Source organism: Chelonia mydas, chromosome 7 (genome assembly GCF_015237465.2).
Source record: "Chelonia mydas isolate rCheMyd1 chromosome 7, rCheMyd1.pri.v2, whole genome shotgun sequence".
Classification (NCBI taxonomy): domain Eukaryota; kingdom Metazoa; phylum Chordata; order Testudines; family Cheloniidae; genus Chelonia; species Chelonia mydas.
Genome location: NC_057853.1, coordinates 57,719,484 through 57,735,037, shown reverse-complemented (window position 1 = coordinate 57,735,037; position 15,554 = coordinate 57,719,484). Strand labels below are relative to the sequence as shown.

General features: G+C 49.1%; 1 protein-coding gene across 5 annotated transcripts in view; it reads right to left on the bottom strand.

Moving 5' to 3' along the window:
• The window catches only part of WDFY4 (WDFY family member 4), a 250,741-nt gene that overhangs the window by 125,909 nt on the left and 109,278 nt on the right, over positions 1–15,554 (bottom strand). For 4 of the 5 annotated variants that reach the window (XM_037904402.2, XM_043552372.1, XM_043552374.1 and 1 more), the window contains exons 28-36: positions 14,328–14,419; positions 13,133–13,232; positions 12,028–12,233; positions 11,235–11,404; positions 9,969–10,094; positions 9,298–9,459; positions 7,855–8,052; positions 5,146–5,272; positions 4,084–4,241 (exon numbers count right to left, since the gene is read on the bottom strand). In XM_037904402.2, the coding sequence (XP_037760330.1) occupies positions 4,084–4,241; positions 5,146–5,272; positions 7,855–8,052; positions 9,298–9,459; positions 9,969–10,094; positions 11,235–11,404; positions 12,028–12,233; positions 13,133–13,232; positions 14,328–14,419 (1,339 nt within the window). Of the gene's footprint in view, positions 1–4,083; positions 4,242–5,145; positions 5,273–7,854; positions 8,053–9,297; positions 9,460–9,968; positions 10,095–11,234; positions 11,405–12,027; positions 12,234–13,132; positions 13,233–14,327; positions 14,420–15,554 lie in introns of those variants that run through there. The other variant, XM_037904403.2, reaches the window with a different exon arrangement.

Sequence of the window (15,554 nt, the reverse complement as noted above, 5' to 3'; positions counted from 1 at the left end):
AAACAGTCTCTTCTAGTTTGCCAAAACTTTCCACTGCAGAGCAACAGTAACTAGCTGTGTCATACACAGTGCAACTTCAAAGCACCTTAACCTTTTGGTGTGCGTGGCTGGGGATTTCCTGACTGAACAGCCTACCAGGAGAGCTGGGGAGTGAGGGGTCAGTGTCAAAGAGAAAACAAGGATCTCAAGGAAGAGAAGTGAAATCCCAGTTGAAATAGGATCAGTGAATCCTCAGGCTGTCTTGGGATAGATTTTCCGAAGCCATCAGCACCCACAGTGAGGGCCAGATTGCCAATAGAAGCTCAGCTTGTCGGGCACTGAGCACTTTGGAAAAATCTGTGGTTAAATAGCAGCGAGGCTCTTTGGAAATCTGGCTGAGCCCTGGAAAATCTTGCTCATATTGGCTGGATTTTAAATGCCAAGTATGATGCATAAATAATTTTTTTTAAGTCCACTCCTGGTCCATTCCTTATACTTTCAAAAAAGAGACACGGACAAGTATTGGTTTACCATTGACTCTTCTTTACTTGAACACAGTCTTAGAAAGTTAACAATAAAATGTTTGTGCCCAGCAATTTTGTTTCCTCATTTATCAAACTTAATTTGTCTTCACTGCAGGGAATGGCAGGGGGTGGGGGCAGATTGCCACACCTGAGCCATTCTTTTCAGAAGACAAATCTGAAGAACTGTCCCAGATTGAGGTGTCAATAGAGGTGGGTTTAGAACAAACTAATTAATTAAACAACAATATGTTCCCAGGACCAGATGGGATTCACCCACAAGTTTTGAAGGAACTCAGATATGATATTGCAGAACTACTAACTGTGGTTGTAACCTGTCACTTTCATCAGCTTCTGTACCAAATGACTGGAGGGTAGCTAATCTGACACCAATTTTTAAAAAGGGCTTCAGAGGTGATCCTGGCAATTACAGGCAGGGAAGCCTGACTTTAGGACCAGACAAATTGGTTGAACTCTAGTGAAGAACAAAATGATCAGACACATAGATAAACACGATACATCAGGGAAGAGTCAACACAGCTTTTGTAAAGGGAAGTCATGGCTCACCAATCTATTAGCTTATTTGAGCGTGTCGACAAGCAGGTGGACAAGGGTGTACTTGGACTTTCTGAAAGCCTTGACAAGGTCCCTCACCAAAGGCTCTTCAGCAAACAGTCATGGGATAAGAGGGAAGGTCCTCTCCTGGATCAGTAACCGGTTCAAAGATAGGATCAAAGAGTAGGAATAAATGGCCAGTTTTCACAATGGAGAGGAGTAAATAGTGCAAGGCCCCAAGGACCTATACTGGGACCTGTGCTGTTCAACATATTCAGAAATGATCTGCAAATGGGGGTAAACAGCGAGGTAGCAAAATTTGCATATGATACAAAATTACTCATGATAGTCAAGTCCAAAGTTGACTGTGGACTGTGGTGTTGCAAAGGGATTTCACAAAACTGGGTGACCGGGAAACAAAATGGCAGATGAAATTCATTGTTGATAATACAAAGTAATGCACATTGGAAAAAAAACAATCCAAACTACACATACAAAATGATGAGGGCTAAATTAGCTGTTATTGTGTGAGTGCTTTCAGAAGACTATCCACAATGTTCAGCGACAGTCAAAAAAAGCTAACAGAAATGTTAGAAACCATTCAGGATAGACAAAACAGAAAATATCATAATGCCGCTACATAAATCCACAATATGCCTACACCTTGAATACTGTGTGCAGTTCTGGTTGTCCCATTAAAAAAAAAGGGTATATTAGAGTTGGTAATGGTGCAAAGAAGGGCAACCAAAACGATTAGGGGTATGGAACAGCTTCCATATGAGGCGTGATTAAAAAGACTGGGACTGGTCAGCTTAGAAAAGAGAAAAGGAAGGTGGGAAGATGATAGAGGTCTATACAAACCACAAATGGTGTGGAGAAAGTGAATAGGAAGGTGTCATTTACTCCTTCTCATAAAGCAAGAACTAGGGGTCACCTGATGAAATTAATAGGCAGCAGGTTTAAAACAAACAAAAGGAAATACTGCTTCACACAACGTCCAGTCAACCTGTGGGACTTGTTGCCAGCAGATGTTGTGAAGGCCAAAAGTATACCTGGTTTCAAAAAAGAACTAGATAAGTTCATGGAGGATGGATCCATCAATGGCTATTAGCCAAGATGGTCAGGGACGCAACCCCATGCTCTGGGTGTCCCTAAACCTCTGACTGCCAGATGCTGGGACTGGATGACAGGGGATGGATCACTAGAAGTTGCCTCTTCCATTCATTCCCTCAGAAGCATTTGGTACCAGCAACTGTTGGAGGGCAGGATACTGCCCTAGATGGACCATTGGTCTGATTCAGTATGGCCGTTCTTAGGTGCTTTATATCTCAGGGAGCTGAAATCAACAGGGCAGCTGCCTTTTGCCCCTTGGAGGCCATCAGGGATGTGCTTGGTAGGTCCCAATTGCAGCAGAGCAGCAGGAGATGGTCCAGTGGTTAGGGTGTTAGCCTAGTACTCAGGAGAGCCAGGTTTAATTCCTGGCTCTGCCACAGACTTGCTCTGTAACCTTAGACAAGTCACTTAAGGTATGTCCACACTAGGAGCTGGAGGTGTAACTTCCAGCTTGAGCAGGTATCCTCACACTAGCTCTGATCAAGCTACTGCATTAAAAATAGAGCACAGGTGTAGCAACAGGAAGGGCTAGCTTCCCGAAGTGCGTGCCCAGTGTCTTAGCCAGGTATGTCGGTGGGGGACTAGCCCCAGCCATGGCCACACTCTACTTTAGCACACTAGCTCAATCAGAGCTAGTGCGAGTATGTCTCCTTGAGCTGGGAGTCACATCCCCAGCTCCAAGTGCAGACATACCCTCCGTCTCTCCATGCCTTGGTTCCATCTGTACGATGGGGATAAAAGCACTGTGCTGTTATGGACCGGGATATAGGCTGTCTTGCCTAGTGGTCAGAGCAGGAGTCAGGCCTAGGGGGCAGAGCAGGGATCCAAGGTGAGGAACAAAGCCAAGGGTCAGCACCAGAGTCAGCTGCCAGTTACCCGAGCCAGAGGCCAAGCCAGAGTCAGAACCAATAATTGAAGCTAAGGGCCAGAACCGAAGTCAGATACCAAGTGCCAGAGCCAAGGGTCAAGCCAGAGTCAGGGTCAGAAGTTGGAGGCCAGTGTTGGAGCCAGGACTGGTCACTGATGATTGAAGGGGAGGTGTAAGAGCAGGAACTTGAGGAGAGGGAAGGATCAAGCATGAAGCAGGAACACAGTGGGAACAGGAGCAGAGCAGGAGGCAGGCACAAGCAGGGTCCAATGCAGTCACAACAGGAAACCATCTTGTTGCTCAGACAAACTTCCTGTGCCTCCTCCTGGCTTAAATAGCATAGTTGGACCAATCGATGGAGCCAGGAGATCCTCCAATCAGAGCTCCCGTGGGGGGGTGCCTTGGCTGGGGCTATAGCACAACTAGCTTCCCAGCCCAGCAGGTTTCAGTAGGCATTGAGCAGAGGCCAGGATGCAGCAGCTGTCTCAGGGGGTCTTAGGCCTCCGTTCAAGACCCAGGATGTTGCATCTCTGACCTCACATTAGAGAGGATGAGCTACTCAGATACTAGAGTAAGGGAAGCCAGATAATTATTGAAGATAGATTCTCATGTTGTACGGCTCTGAAGTTCTTAGGCTGTAAGCTCTTTCCGGCAGTGACTGCGTGTCTATACAGCAGCTAGTGCTGTGGGATCCTGGTCCATATCTGGAGCAACACAGATGATCATAATAAAAAGGGGACCATTCTTTGATTTTTTTTTTAAATTGCTCAGTGATGAAGGGTTGGATTTTTGTAAAGATATTGTGAAATCTGAGGGTGAAAAAGTGAGATGGTGTGTTACTCAGGGCAGGAACTGTGGTTGTCCGGGTGTGTCTGCACCATGGGACTCTGATCCTTGACTGAGGCCAGTGCAATACAAGCAATGAGGATGAGAAGCCAGTGGATCATGCCCTTTGTGTTGTGAACTCCCAGATCTCAGAGTTAGCATGACATAAGAAACATCAAAATACATCAACAGCAGCAGAAGGAACCCCAGTGTCCCACTCACCACCATGATCTGCTCGGTAACAAAGAGCAGGATTTGCTTAGGGTCAGCAGCAAACATTCCACTGTAAAGCTTCTCCACCAGCTTCTGAGTAAAATAGGAAACGTTCACCACAGACATAGGCACAGCCACTTCCGCCCCGCCATGAGGGTCACTGTCGCCTGCAGGGAATACAACAGGGGGACAGCGCTGTCAGATGCTGGAGCATAAGCCATGCTACCATCGTGCTGTCCCATCTCAGTCGGGGATCTTGGGGGACTCAGACAGGAGACCCCCAAGAACAATGCAGGTGCTGCAGCAATGAATGTTATTGGCTTAGTAGTGGCATAATTCCATTGGCCAATTTGGAATCCATCCCACGGTGGACTGCTCCCCACTACCACGCCGAGACACAAGAGGGACAGCTAGTAAGTCACCCACTCCACTTCCTGAAGTGCTTTAGGTTTTTCTTAAAGGTTTCCCACTGAAGTAGTGCCCAGGTGCAAGCCCACTCAGGTCTCATCTGAGATCACAGCCACAGCTGTTATGCCTGTAGGCAGGTAATAGCACAGCCAGCTAAGTCCTATTTTGGTTGCGCTAGATTCCATGCTTCAGCTCCATTCTCACTAAGTCTGCTTTAATAACAGCAGCAACCCCTAGAGCTTTTCAAAGGAGGGCCAGAATCATTACTCTCATTTTAGAGATGGGGAAATCAAGGCACAGAGTCAACCACCAGGCCAGTAGCCAAGGCAGGAATAGAACCCAAGTCTCTTGGGTCCTAGTCAGGGGCTCTGTCCATTAGACCCACCCTGCCTCCCCTATGGAGTCTTTGCTCTCAATGCCAGATTTTTAATCTTTCTTATATCAGGGGACACTAGGTGGAGAAGCTTGCCAGTCACATGGCAGGACTGCAGTACTTTCAATGCACTTGCTCTTGGGAGCATTTGAATGCCCCATGCAGCCTACAATGCTAAGATACCAGACCAGTATTTCAGCTGGCATTTCTAAATCTCTTAAGAGAACACAGTCAGATACCCCAACCTAAAAACTATCTAGCTGAAGATCTGAATGAAGCTCATCACTCACCTCTCGGTTTGGAGGAGCCAGTTTTCCCACCCCCTTGGCTGATGATGTGGAAGATATCCATAGTAGAACGCAAGACTTCTGTCTGGAAATGTCTATTCTGCTCCCTGGTGGAGTTTTCTGCAGAAGCCTGCACAACCACAGCACGAAACCATCAGCACAGTGCTAACACAACAAAGGGCACCAACGCTGACCACCTCACTCAGCCTTTACTCATGCAAAGTCCACTGACATCAATGGAGATATGACAATATACACAGCTGAGGATCTGCCTCAGCTGAGTAAGAATTGCAGGGTATGATCCAATATATCCAGGGTGGTTTGGGTTGAGCTTAAGGGCCCACTATAATCTGGGATGGTTTAGGACCAGGTTTTGGCCCTGTATAATCTCAGATAGTTTTAGTGCAGGGTAGAGGCCCAGGATAATGTGGGATCGCTTGTGTGCAAGCCCAGAACAACGTGGGATGATTTGGGTTCAGGGATGTAAGGTTTGGTAGGACTTGAACCCAGACCCACAGGGCTACCCCTAACCAACATCCCCACACTGCAACAGCCATAACCCAGCCACGCCCTTTGTACCACAATCCACAAAGGTTTGATCCCAGGGGAACATTCTGCCTCAAGAGATCTGATGACAATGGTTTTAGCAATCCCTGATTGGCTCTTGGTCCCTATATCAGCCCATGAGGCCTAGCAGGAAGGGTCCAGGCAACAACACAGATCCCTAGCTAGCTGCTGCGACCACCCTGTTTCTCTGTTACTGAACTCCCGGTATTGACCTTGGTGCTGATTTGGATTCAGGCTCCTGACTGATCCCTGGAATCCCAACACAGACCCCAATACCTGGTATTGAGCCTTGGCCTGGTTCCTGACTCTGACCCTTGGCTTACCTCCTGAATCTGACTCCAACTCCGGATTGACTCTCACCTTGACTCTTGACCCTGATACTGGCTCTGACTCCGGCTTCAGTTCCAGGATCCCAAGCTCCTGTCACTAGTCCTGCCTGCTTTCACCCAGGAGCCTGACAGGGGTATAACTCCAGATGTCTTTGGTCCAAATGCCAGTTTCTGATCTCCTGGAGCACCCCTCTTAGGGAGGTGGGAACTGGTATAGAGAAAACAAGGGCAGTCGCCTCAGCCAACCCTTAACCTCATTCTACAACCAAACCTTCACGGAGGCTCTGATAAAGCTTGATGCATTTCTGCCACGCCCTTTGCACTCCTGAGACTAAAGGGATCCCAGCACCATGAGAAAGGCCATCCTCACAGAGAGCAGCAGCAGGACTCCCAGCGACCTCCCAAGAGAACCGGTTCTCTGGGGATTTTCACAGCCCTTTTGGCAGGCTCAGGAGATTTGGATAGCCTGGAGAAGTGTTCCTGCTTTTGACAGCTTCTCTGGACTGAACCCCCAACTACTTTTTAAGCCTTCAGAGATTTCCCCCTCACTCGTCTCTTCTGAGTGGATCGGACTCACAGAAAATGGAAGCCACAATCAAGAGCTGAGGTTCAGTTCTACTTGTCTTAAAACCAGTGACTGGCCTGAACCAAAACCCCAGATCTAGACACACCTGCACTTGGGCTATTCAAAATCTAAACCTGGATACTAAATTTGCAACTACTCCCTTCTTTATAGTGGGTCGATCCAAGAACCCGTTTTGAAGTGTGTGCAACCTGAGTCCAGACTCAACTGGTGCAGCAGCCATCCATCCATCTGTGCTTAGAAGGGGGTTTATTTTTTTTTTTGTCCATTGAAAATAAATGATTTTTTAAGTAAATCAGCACACAAGACAGCCCCATATGGGATCTCACGGCATTAACAGAATCCATGGGCTGCCTTAGAATGTCATGTACACATTATAAACGGACAGGGAACGATTTTTTACTGGCCAAGATCTAACTCCAGCATAATACATTTCTCCAATGCAAGTTACTATTGTTGCTGTGTACAGGTAGCATCCTGCCTTGGGTTATATGAATGCATGCAGCACAGGGGAATCTCTTCCCTACAGGGCAGTTAGGCTTTCAATTCTAGCTGGTTATCCTGAATAACATAACTGGAGGTGCCCCATATCCCAGCAGTGTGGTCTGGCTTCAGGCCCTCTTGATCACATGGTGCTTGCTAGGAGGAACTGCAGACAACCCCTTCTCGGAGTAGAGCTGCTCAGAATTTTTTTTTTGTCAAAACAGTTTTTTTGATGAAAAATCATGTTTTTGTCGGAATCTAAGAGGTTTGAAAAACATGCTGATTTCAATGAATTCTCACTGAAAAAAGGAACAAAGCATTTTGATAATGTCGAAGTGGAAGATTCTGACATTTTTCAGAACAGAACGTTTTGATTTTGTCGTGTCAAAACCAGCCTTCGAAGTCAAATTCGTTATTTTAATTTATTCTTTTTAAGTTCACAAAGGTCAAACCCGGAACAAAACGTTTCCATTGACCCGAAACAAACTTTTCTAAAAATTTTGTTTTGTGGGAAATTTCAACATTTTTTTTTGATCTGTTTCAGAAAAGGAAAGTTTTGGAAATTGTGGAATATCTCGCAAAATAAAAAAATCTGGTACCCGCCCAGCTCTATCCTGGAGAACTTGAAAGGAGTAGGTGGGGTGCAGACCCTTCTGAGTCCCTACATCACTGCAGGATGCCTCCTGTGTCACCCCCCCCCCCCGACTCCCAATGCAGAGTAGCGAGGGTGGGACTCTACGGCGATAAGACCTCAAGAAGTAGCTCGAACGGGTGCCCCTGTTTGTGCGCAGGGATGCTGGCCAGACTCTCCATCAGCAGGATGCGTAGGAAGTCCCACACTTGCTTCTTGGCAGGGTGCTGGGGCAGTGGGGCGACCGGGGGATCGGGACAGCTGTTTGCTTCAGCGGCAGCTGGACCGTTGAGAGGCCACAGGCCTTCAAAGCCTCCCTGAGTAAAGACAGCAGAGACAATGGCACTCAGGGGAGCTTATTTTACCAGCATTGCTTTCTCCCCACAACTGAGCACAGCTGCTACAGAGAGCAAAGGGGAGGCAATGCAATATGGCCATACAAACTAAGAGCCAGGACTCCTGGATTCTATACCTGCCTGTGTCACACTGAGTATGCCTACCCAGCAGCCGGGCGGATGTTTCCCAGCACGGGCAGATGTACGTGCGTTAGCTCCGCTCAAGCATGTGCCCCAAAAATAGCAGTGCAGCTGCCATGGCATGGGCGCAGCTTGGGCTAGCTGTCTGAGAGCGTATCCAGGAGGTTGGGCAGGACTGTTCTCAGATGGCCAGCCCGAGCTGCCACAGCCACGCTGATACTTTTAGCAGAGCTAGTGCATGTCTTCTACCTGTGCTGGGAATGACACCTCCAAGCTGCTGCGTAGACATACCCACAATCATTCTGACTATGGACAAGTCATTTCACTTCTCAGTGCCTCAGTTTCCTCAGCTGTCAAATGGGGCTAATATTAACACCAAGAAGGGTTTAGTGATGCCTAATACACATACCAGTGCCCCAAGGGTGCCAAATAACAATAATAGTAGCAAAGCTGAAGGATGCACTCAGATTAAAGGGGCTGCAGTATGTGTGAAGCATTGTTAACCCCTCCGCCGACTTGTTTTAAAATCAGGAATGGGGGAATCAGCTGGCAGCTGAGTGGGGTTTGGTGAGTGCAGTGGGGCTGGGGCGGCTGCTGGGGTAGGGAAGCAAGGGAGAAGCAACGTCCCCAGTGGGTGAGGTGCGAGCAGCTGGCTGAGGGAAATGAGTGCTACATACTCTGGTGAAGGGGTCACACTCAGAGGGGTGGTTCTTTAGTAGGGAGGATGGCAGCGCACAGGGATGGCCCCAGCCCCACAAGGAGCATTGGATTAAAGAGTTGGCTGCATCACACCTGGAGCCGAGCCACCCATTAGTTATCACTGACCAGTGATCCAGGCCATGGCTAAGAGGAAGGAGACAGGGAAGGGTGAAGACACCCAGCAGGGAACACTGGATTCAATACATTGGCCCCTACATTTAGGTTCCACAAAGGCTGACAGCTTGAGGGGCACAGACCATGGGATAGATCCCACAGCTCTGACTGGGTACGACTCGGAACAACATCAACAGGGGCTCGATTGGACTACCAGGGCAAAGGTGTCAGCGTCTGGCTCAATCACAGCCATCCAAACTGGTTCACACTTACCTGGGATGCCCCCACATTGAAGACGACAGTGGCTAAGGTTTGCAGGAAGTCTGAGCAGCACCACACTGGGTCCTGGGGGTAGCTGTGGTAGATGAGACACAGGAACTGCATGACGTTCCCAGGATAGGCCACCTCCCAGGAGCCCTCTGTACCTGCAAAGGGCTGAACACCGACAGGTGCGTCTCGTCAGGGCAGCGCTTTACTTGCACGCGTGCTGAGTTAGCACACCTTGCCTTGTTCTTCTCAGCAGTCCCCAAAGATCTGAGTGGCCTCGGCTTGGCCAGATCTGGAGAAGTCACGAACGGATTGCTCCAAGGGCCACAGGGAGCAGCTGCTTAGATCCACACGTTCCTCTCCTGAGCCTGAACACAGCTCTAACCACAAAGCTGGGGCTTTCTCCACTCAGAATGGGCAGGGGCTGGGGCCCAGAAGCGCATTAGGAGGGGCCAGGATCCAGTCCCCAACTCTCAGATCCTGGTCGTAAGCGCAGACAGGGTCTCTCTGAAGCCCCCTCCTCCCAGCAATGATAAAATGGCCGGGTCAGTAGCTGGCAGCCATCAGCTCCCTGCCCACCACTGTGCTGTCACCCCTTGGGGAGGGAATGGGCTGCCTCAAGCAGAACTCTCCTCCACTCCCTCTGCGGGCCTGCGCGCACACAGCCGGCTGCTCACCTTGTTCACTGTGGCCTTAACCATCTCTAGCAGCAGGGCCACTGCCTCTGTGCACAGCCCAGCTTTAAGGACGTCCTCTGTTTGGTGGTTCTGCAGGAGCCACTGCAGCATGGAGTCCAGATCTGCCTGAAGGAAGGGAGAGACGTTCGAGGAGGAGGCTGCTCACAGGGGCACGGCTGCACCCTTCACTGCTTTCGGAGCAGTCTAGAGCGATGGGTGAAACCTCCAGGAGGTTCCTGTTCTTTCCACGTCCAGCCGCATCAGGCACAAGGACAGTAGAACCTCAGAGTTACGCATACTTCAGGAATGGAGGTTGTCCATAACTCTGAAATGGTCCATAACTATGAACAAGACGTTACAGACTTCAGCCAGGGGGAAGTTGGGGCTGCAGCTGCAGGGCTGGAGGATGGGGCTTCTGACCCTACGGGCCATCAGGGCTCCCAGAGGGGGGCTCAGGGCTTCTGCCCCGTGGGAGCACCAGGGCTCAGGGGTTTAGACCTGGGGGGAATGCTGGGACTTGGGGTTTCAGCACCGCAGCTCCATTCTGGCTTCAGGCCTGAAGGGGGCGCCAGTTATCAGGGCTTCAGCCCCGCAGCTCCACTCCCAGTTTCAGCCAGGGGGGAGCACCAGGGCTCGGGGCTTTAGCTACGGGGGAGCGCTGGGGCTGAAACCGGCACTCGCCCCGTAGCTAAAGCCCTGATCCCTGGCACCCCCTGGGGGGCTGAAACCAAAACCAGAGCCGTGGGTCTGAAGCCCCGATCCTCAGTCGTCCCCCCGCCCCTGGCTGAAACTGAGAGCAGAGCTCCCGGCGCTTCCCTCTGGTCTGAAGCCCTGAGCCTCGGTGCTCACGAAGATCGGAAGCCCTGAGCGCCCCCGTCCGCCGGGAGCCCTGACCCCACACCCTGCGGCTGCAGCCCCAGTTCCCCAGGTGCTGCAGCCCCAAGGCAGTACAGTATTTGCTTTTTTTGGGGTGGGGGGGTCTGCATTGCTGCCTGATCAAGGACTTCCGGGTCCACATGGTGTTCAGTTGACTGGTAAGTCTGTAACTCTGTGTTCGTATCTTTGAGGTTCTACTGTAGCTCCAACCACCACAAGCGTCCCCAACCTGGATGCTTGTGTTGTCCAGGGCAGACGTTGCTGGGCTGCCTCTCCCTTTGGAGCCATTACAGAGAAGCAGCTTAGGAACCCTAGGGAGCACAGCAGGGTCACCTAGCCAAGGTGCAAACTCTCATTCACCCCCCACACCAGCCTTTGTGGGGGCCTTACCTTGGACGCTTCTGGTGGGTCACACTGTGGGGTTCCCAGGAATAGCCCAGAGACCAGCAGGTAGATCTCAGGAAGGTGAATGTGATTAATCAGACATACTTGTAGCACTGTGAGTCCAAAAACTAGGTAGGGGCCATAGTCAGGCATTGGGGGCCCTCTTTTCAAATTGCCTAGAAGCAAAGAAAGAACATATGCTTTGACCGGCTCAGTTTCCATCCTGCATTAGGTGCAGTGGAGAGGGATGGCTGACTGACAACGACCGGCAGTTCTCTGGGGCCCAAACCATCCTGCCTTCCTACTGGCAACAACCCCAGCCGTTAGAAGAATTTCTCTGACATTAACAAAATAGAAAACCACCCTCCACTCTCATTCGCATGGTGTGACGTTCTCCTTGTGCACTCCCCAATCTCACCTGGGGGAGTGAGCAGAACAGGGTTGCAGCAAATCTCAGAGGGACTAGAAGGTGGTGACTGACCAACTCACAGATGTACAGACCAGTTAGCCTGACCTCCTGCACAGACCAGACCACACAATCTCCTCACCCAGTGATTTCTGGCCTGGAATCCCCAGCCTGCAGTATGATGGAGAAGGTATCTCCCAGCCCAGCAGTAAGAGATCATCCTGCTGCTTGGACCATACTAAGCTCACATCGAAGTCAATGGGAGATTTGCTATTTTATGCAACTGGACTGGTAGCCCTAGCCGATTGCTTCTGCACCAGGGTCAACATAGTTTTCATGAAACTCTCCCTGGAAGAGGCTATTCTGGGAGCGAGTCTCATATCTGGGACGTACCCATTAGGATATCCAGCCCCGTGGAGCTGTTTTCTACCCAGCGCCCGGCCACCACTCCCTCCTTGAATTTGCTCAGTAGTGTGGGATTGTGGAGGAAGTGCAGCAGCAACTTGACCCCTATCACAACGGTGCTTGGGTGCAGATGGCTTTGTGTGAACATGAGGAACCAATCAGGCCCCAGCGCCAGGAACGTCTCCTCTTGAGCCCTGGGAGAAACACAGCATGAGAAGTAAACACGTTAAAGACACTGGGGAAGATTTGATCTAGGAGCCTACATCACAATGGAGAGTTTATTCTCCGAAATCACTTAGGCCCTTACTCTGAAGAGTATTTAGGTGCCTAACTCCCAGACCTTTGAGGATCTGGGCAACTGACTTAGGCCCCTAAGTCACTTACGCTCTGGATATCGTGCCCACAATCTGGTGCTAAGGAGATTCATTAGCTTGTTTGTCCACATAGTTTGAGCCATCTGATCCCTATCAAACCCAATTTAATTTATTCCCAGATAAACTACATCAAGATGGAGTCACAGTTAAGGTTAACATCTCCGTAATTTAGGGTAAAACACAGGACAGGGATGTTGTAATTATCCCAACCCAAGCAGTATAAACCTAGAACATTCAAAATTAAGGTTTAAACTTGAAAGAAATTCCAATGTGCTAATGTATGCAAATGCACACTTAAGGCACCCAAGCAACCTTAACTCTGCCCTGTAGTGATGCAATAACTGTGTGATTAGGATTAAGACATTGTAGTATTTGTAATCTCAGTTAGATGAAACTGCTTTTTAAAGACACATCAGATTTCTTTTCCCCTCACAGAACAGATATGGAAACCGTGATCTCTCTGATCCCACTGTTTGGCAACTGTGGGAAAAGTGTTGTCTATTTAATAGATATCACTCTAAACCTCAGATACCTCACTGGGGGAAAAAAAAAACCTTTGAACCCAAACCTGACACATTCCGCCTCTCTCTCATTGACTGATGACACTCATAAATGCTAACTGGATGTTGAGCACTGGTCAAACACAGAGAGAGAGGGGGAACCGCGAAGGAGCCACAGTCCCTCCTCCGCCCACTCCATCCCCAAATGGTTCTACTTACTCAGAGGACAGATGAAGTTTGTCTGAACACATTACATCTAACAGCATCTTCAGTAACTGGTTTCGGAGCCAGATTGTCTTCCCAGATGTTTGGCTTAAGGCTACAATAATCAGAAGGAAATAAAAAGTAAAGAGGAGACAAAACGTGTTTCCAGCACTTTGATGAACAACCTTGTTTGTAGCCAATACAAATATAATTGGTTGTTAACTGGGTGGAGTGAAGTACGTGTGAACATTTGGAAGTGGGGATCCTGCCACTGTAAGTACTAGTCATTTCTGAGTTCTGTTCCCAAAGCCCTATCATTAGGGATGTTTAAAACTAGACTGGACAAAATGCTGGGCAATGAATAATCTGTAGGGAACAATTCTAGACTGGGTGGAAGAGAAGGCTGGAATGGATGACTTCAGAGGTGTTTTTCCACCTCTAAACTCTGTGCATTGAAGCTCAGGCTACCAGTGTCTCCATAATGTATTCTGCTGCGTGGATGTGTTGTATCCAATAGGACCTCCACTGGGACCACTCATAGGACAATAAGTAACAGGAAGTCAAGGTGGCTGGCTCTCCCAGCCGTCAAGTCAGACACAAATGGGGTAGACATTTAGAAGATGCATGGCTCCTTGCACTGCAATATGCACTTGCCCTAGAGAATGCCCCTTCACCCAGATGGGACTCCAGCACAATGCAAAAACTACAGCGGGCCAGCAGCAACAACCACATTCCCATGGAATCCTGGGAGGGAACTTTCACCCTTTCATTCCATTGTTTTTAACCCACAAACATTGCTCTCTGTGAAATTTCAACCAAATGGACATTTCTCTTCCTGGAGACTTGTGAAAATCAGCACTTGAGGGGCTTTTGGTGCAGTGACCAAGCTCTGCCAACCTAACTGCAGGAGAGATACCAGAGAGGGGAAAGCATAACTAAGCACGTCACCTGGCTTTAGAACAGACCTTCCCAGACATTACTATTCTCTGTCCCTTTACTACCCCCTGAGCTGTTCAGAGTAGGGCCCTGACCCAGCAAAACAATTAATTTTGGACACCTGAGTAGTTCTGCAGCATGTCCGTCGGGGGTCTGCCCTTCCTGCCCTCCTCTCCCCTGCCCTCCCCGAGCACAGCCCTGCTGCATTTAGGACCTGCCCCAGGGATGAGGGGCAGCATCCATCAGAATTCATTCACCAAAGGGACCTCCTTACCTTCTCCTGGCAGATCAGAGATCCCATCCAGGCATATCTGACTTTCATCCACAGACGAGGGCGTTAAAGTGTAAACAAGGAACAATCCAATCCTTTCAGAGAAAGAGGAAATCATTTTTGGTTAGCAGCATTTCCGACTATCATTATTGTACTGTGAGTCTCATGATAGTTGTTGCCTTTCTTAAAGCCTCAGCTCCTGGAGTCATGGGATTATGTGAGAATCTCGGCTTTCATTAATAGAGTACGTTTCTAGCCCTTGTGGAGAAAAGCTTGAAAATATGACCCCCTAATGACTCAAAAATAAAAATAAAAATGATCCCCCCTTTTAAAAAAAGCCTCATGATTTTAAAGCCAGTTTTGTGATTTTGGGGGCCTGACTCATGATTTTTGAACCAATGGATTTGGTAATACTGGGAAAGCAATGCTGCTCGTGCCTGGTGTCCATATCCCCTTGGGAGCTCCCCTCATAGTGTTTCTGAGCGACACCTCACTGGCTTCCAGGCATGCAACACCCAACATGGAATCTCTAGCAGCCCAGCAGGAAACTGCTGTGACAACCCCTTTTCACTTGTGAAATGCTTGAATACTATTTTCCAGTTCTCATCATAAATGGATGAACGTTACACACGCACAAAGCAAGTGAGTGATGTGCATTCATCTGACTCTGGGAGTGGTATTCCCTATAGACTAAAATACCACACTATGAGAACACTCCAGACATGACAACGTACGTTAGCATTCCCCCAGGTTCGGGACAGTACAGGTCCCCTGTTTTTTAATGATGCTCGGGGCCTGCTGCACGAGTTCCTCTCCTGGAGGCTGTGGGACAGGGGCTGTCTTTATTTGCTCACACTGTACAGCACCATGCACGTTGTCAGATCCAAGCAATTAACAATAAATAAAACTTAGTAAGTTGCAGCCACCCTCATCTTTAATAAAGAAAGAGGCTGCCAATGGAGACTGCATGTCCCAGCATGCAATGCTGCACCAGGACCAGAGTGATTTCATTAAAATCAAGATGGAGCTTTGAATGTTGGCCTGTGTCATCTCGGTGGCCCGCATCCCTGTGTATGAGGGTTGTGGACAGCACCGGATGGTCTCAGCTGGTCTAAAGGGTAGAGATTGACCAGTCTGGACATGAGCTATCAAATACTGCAGTATTGTGTTTCAAGCAGCTCTTTCCTCAGACAGCAATCAAGGGTTGGAATTCTCTTCTCCAGAAGGTCC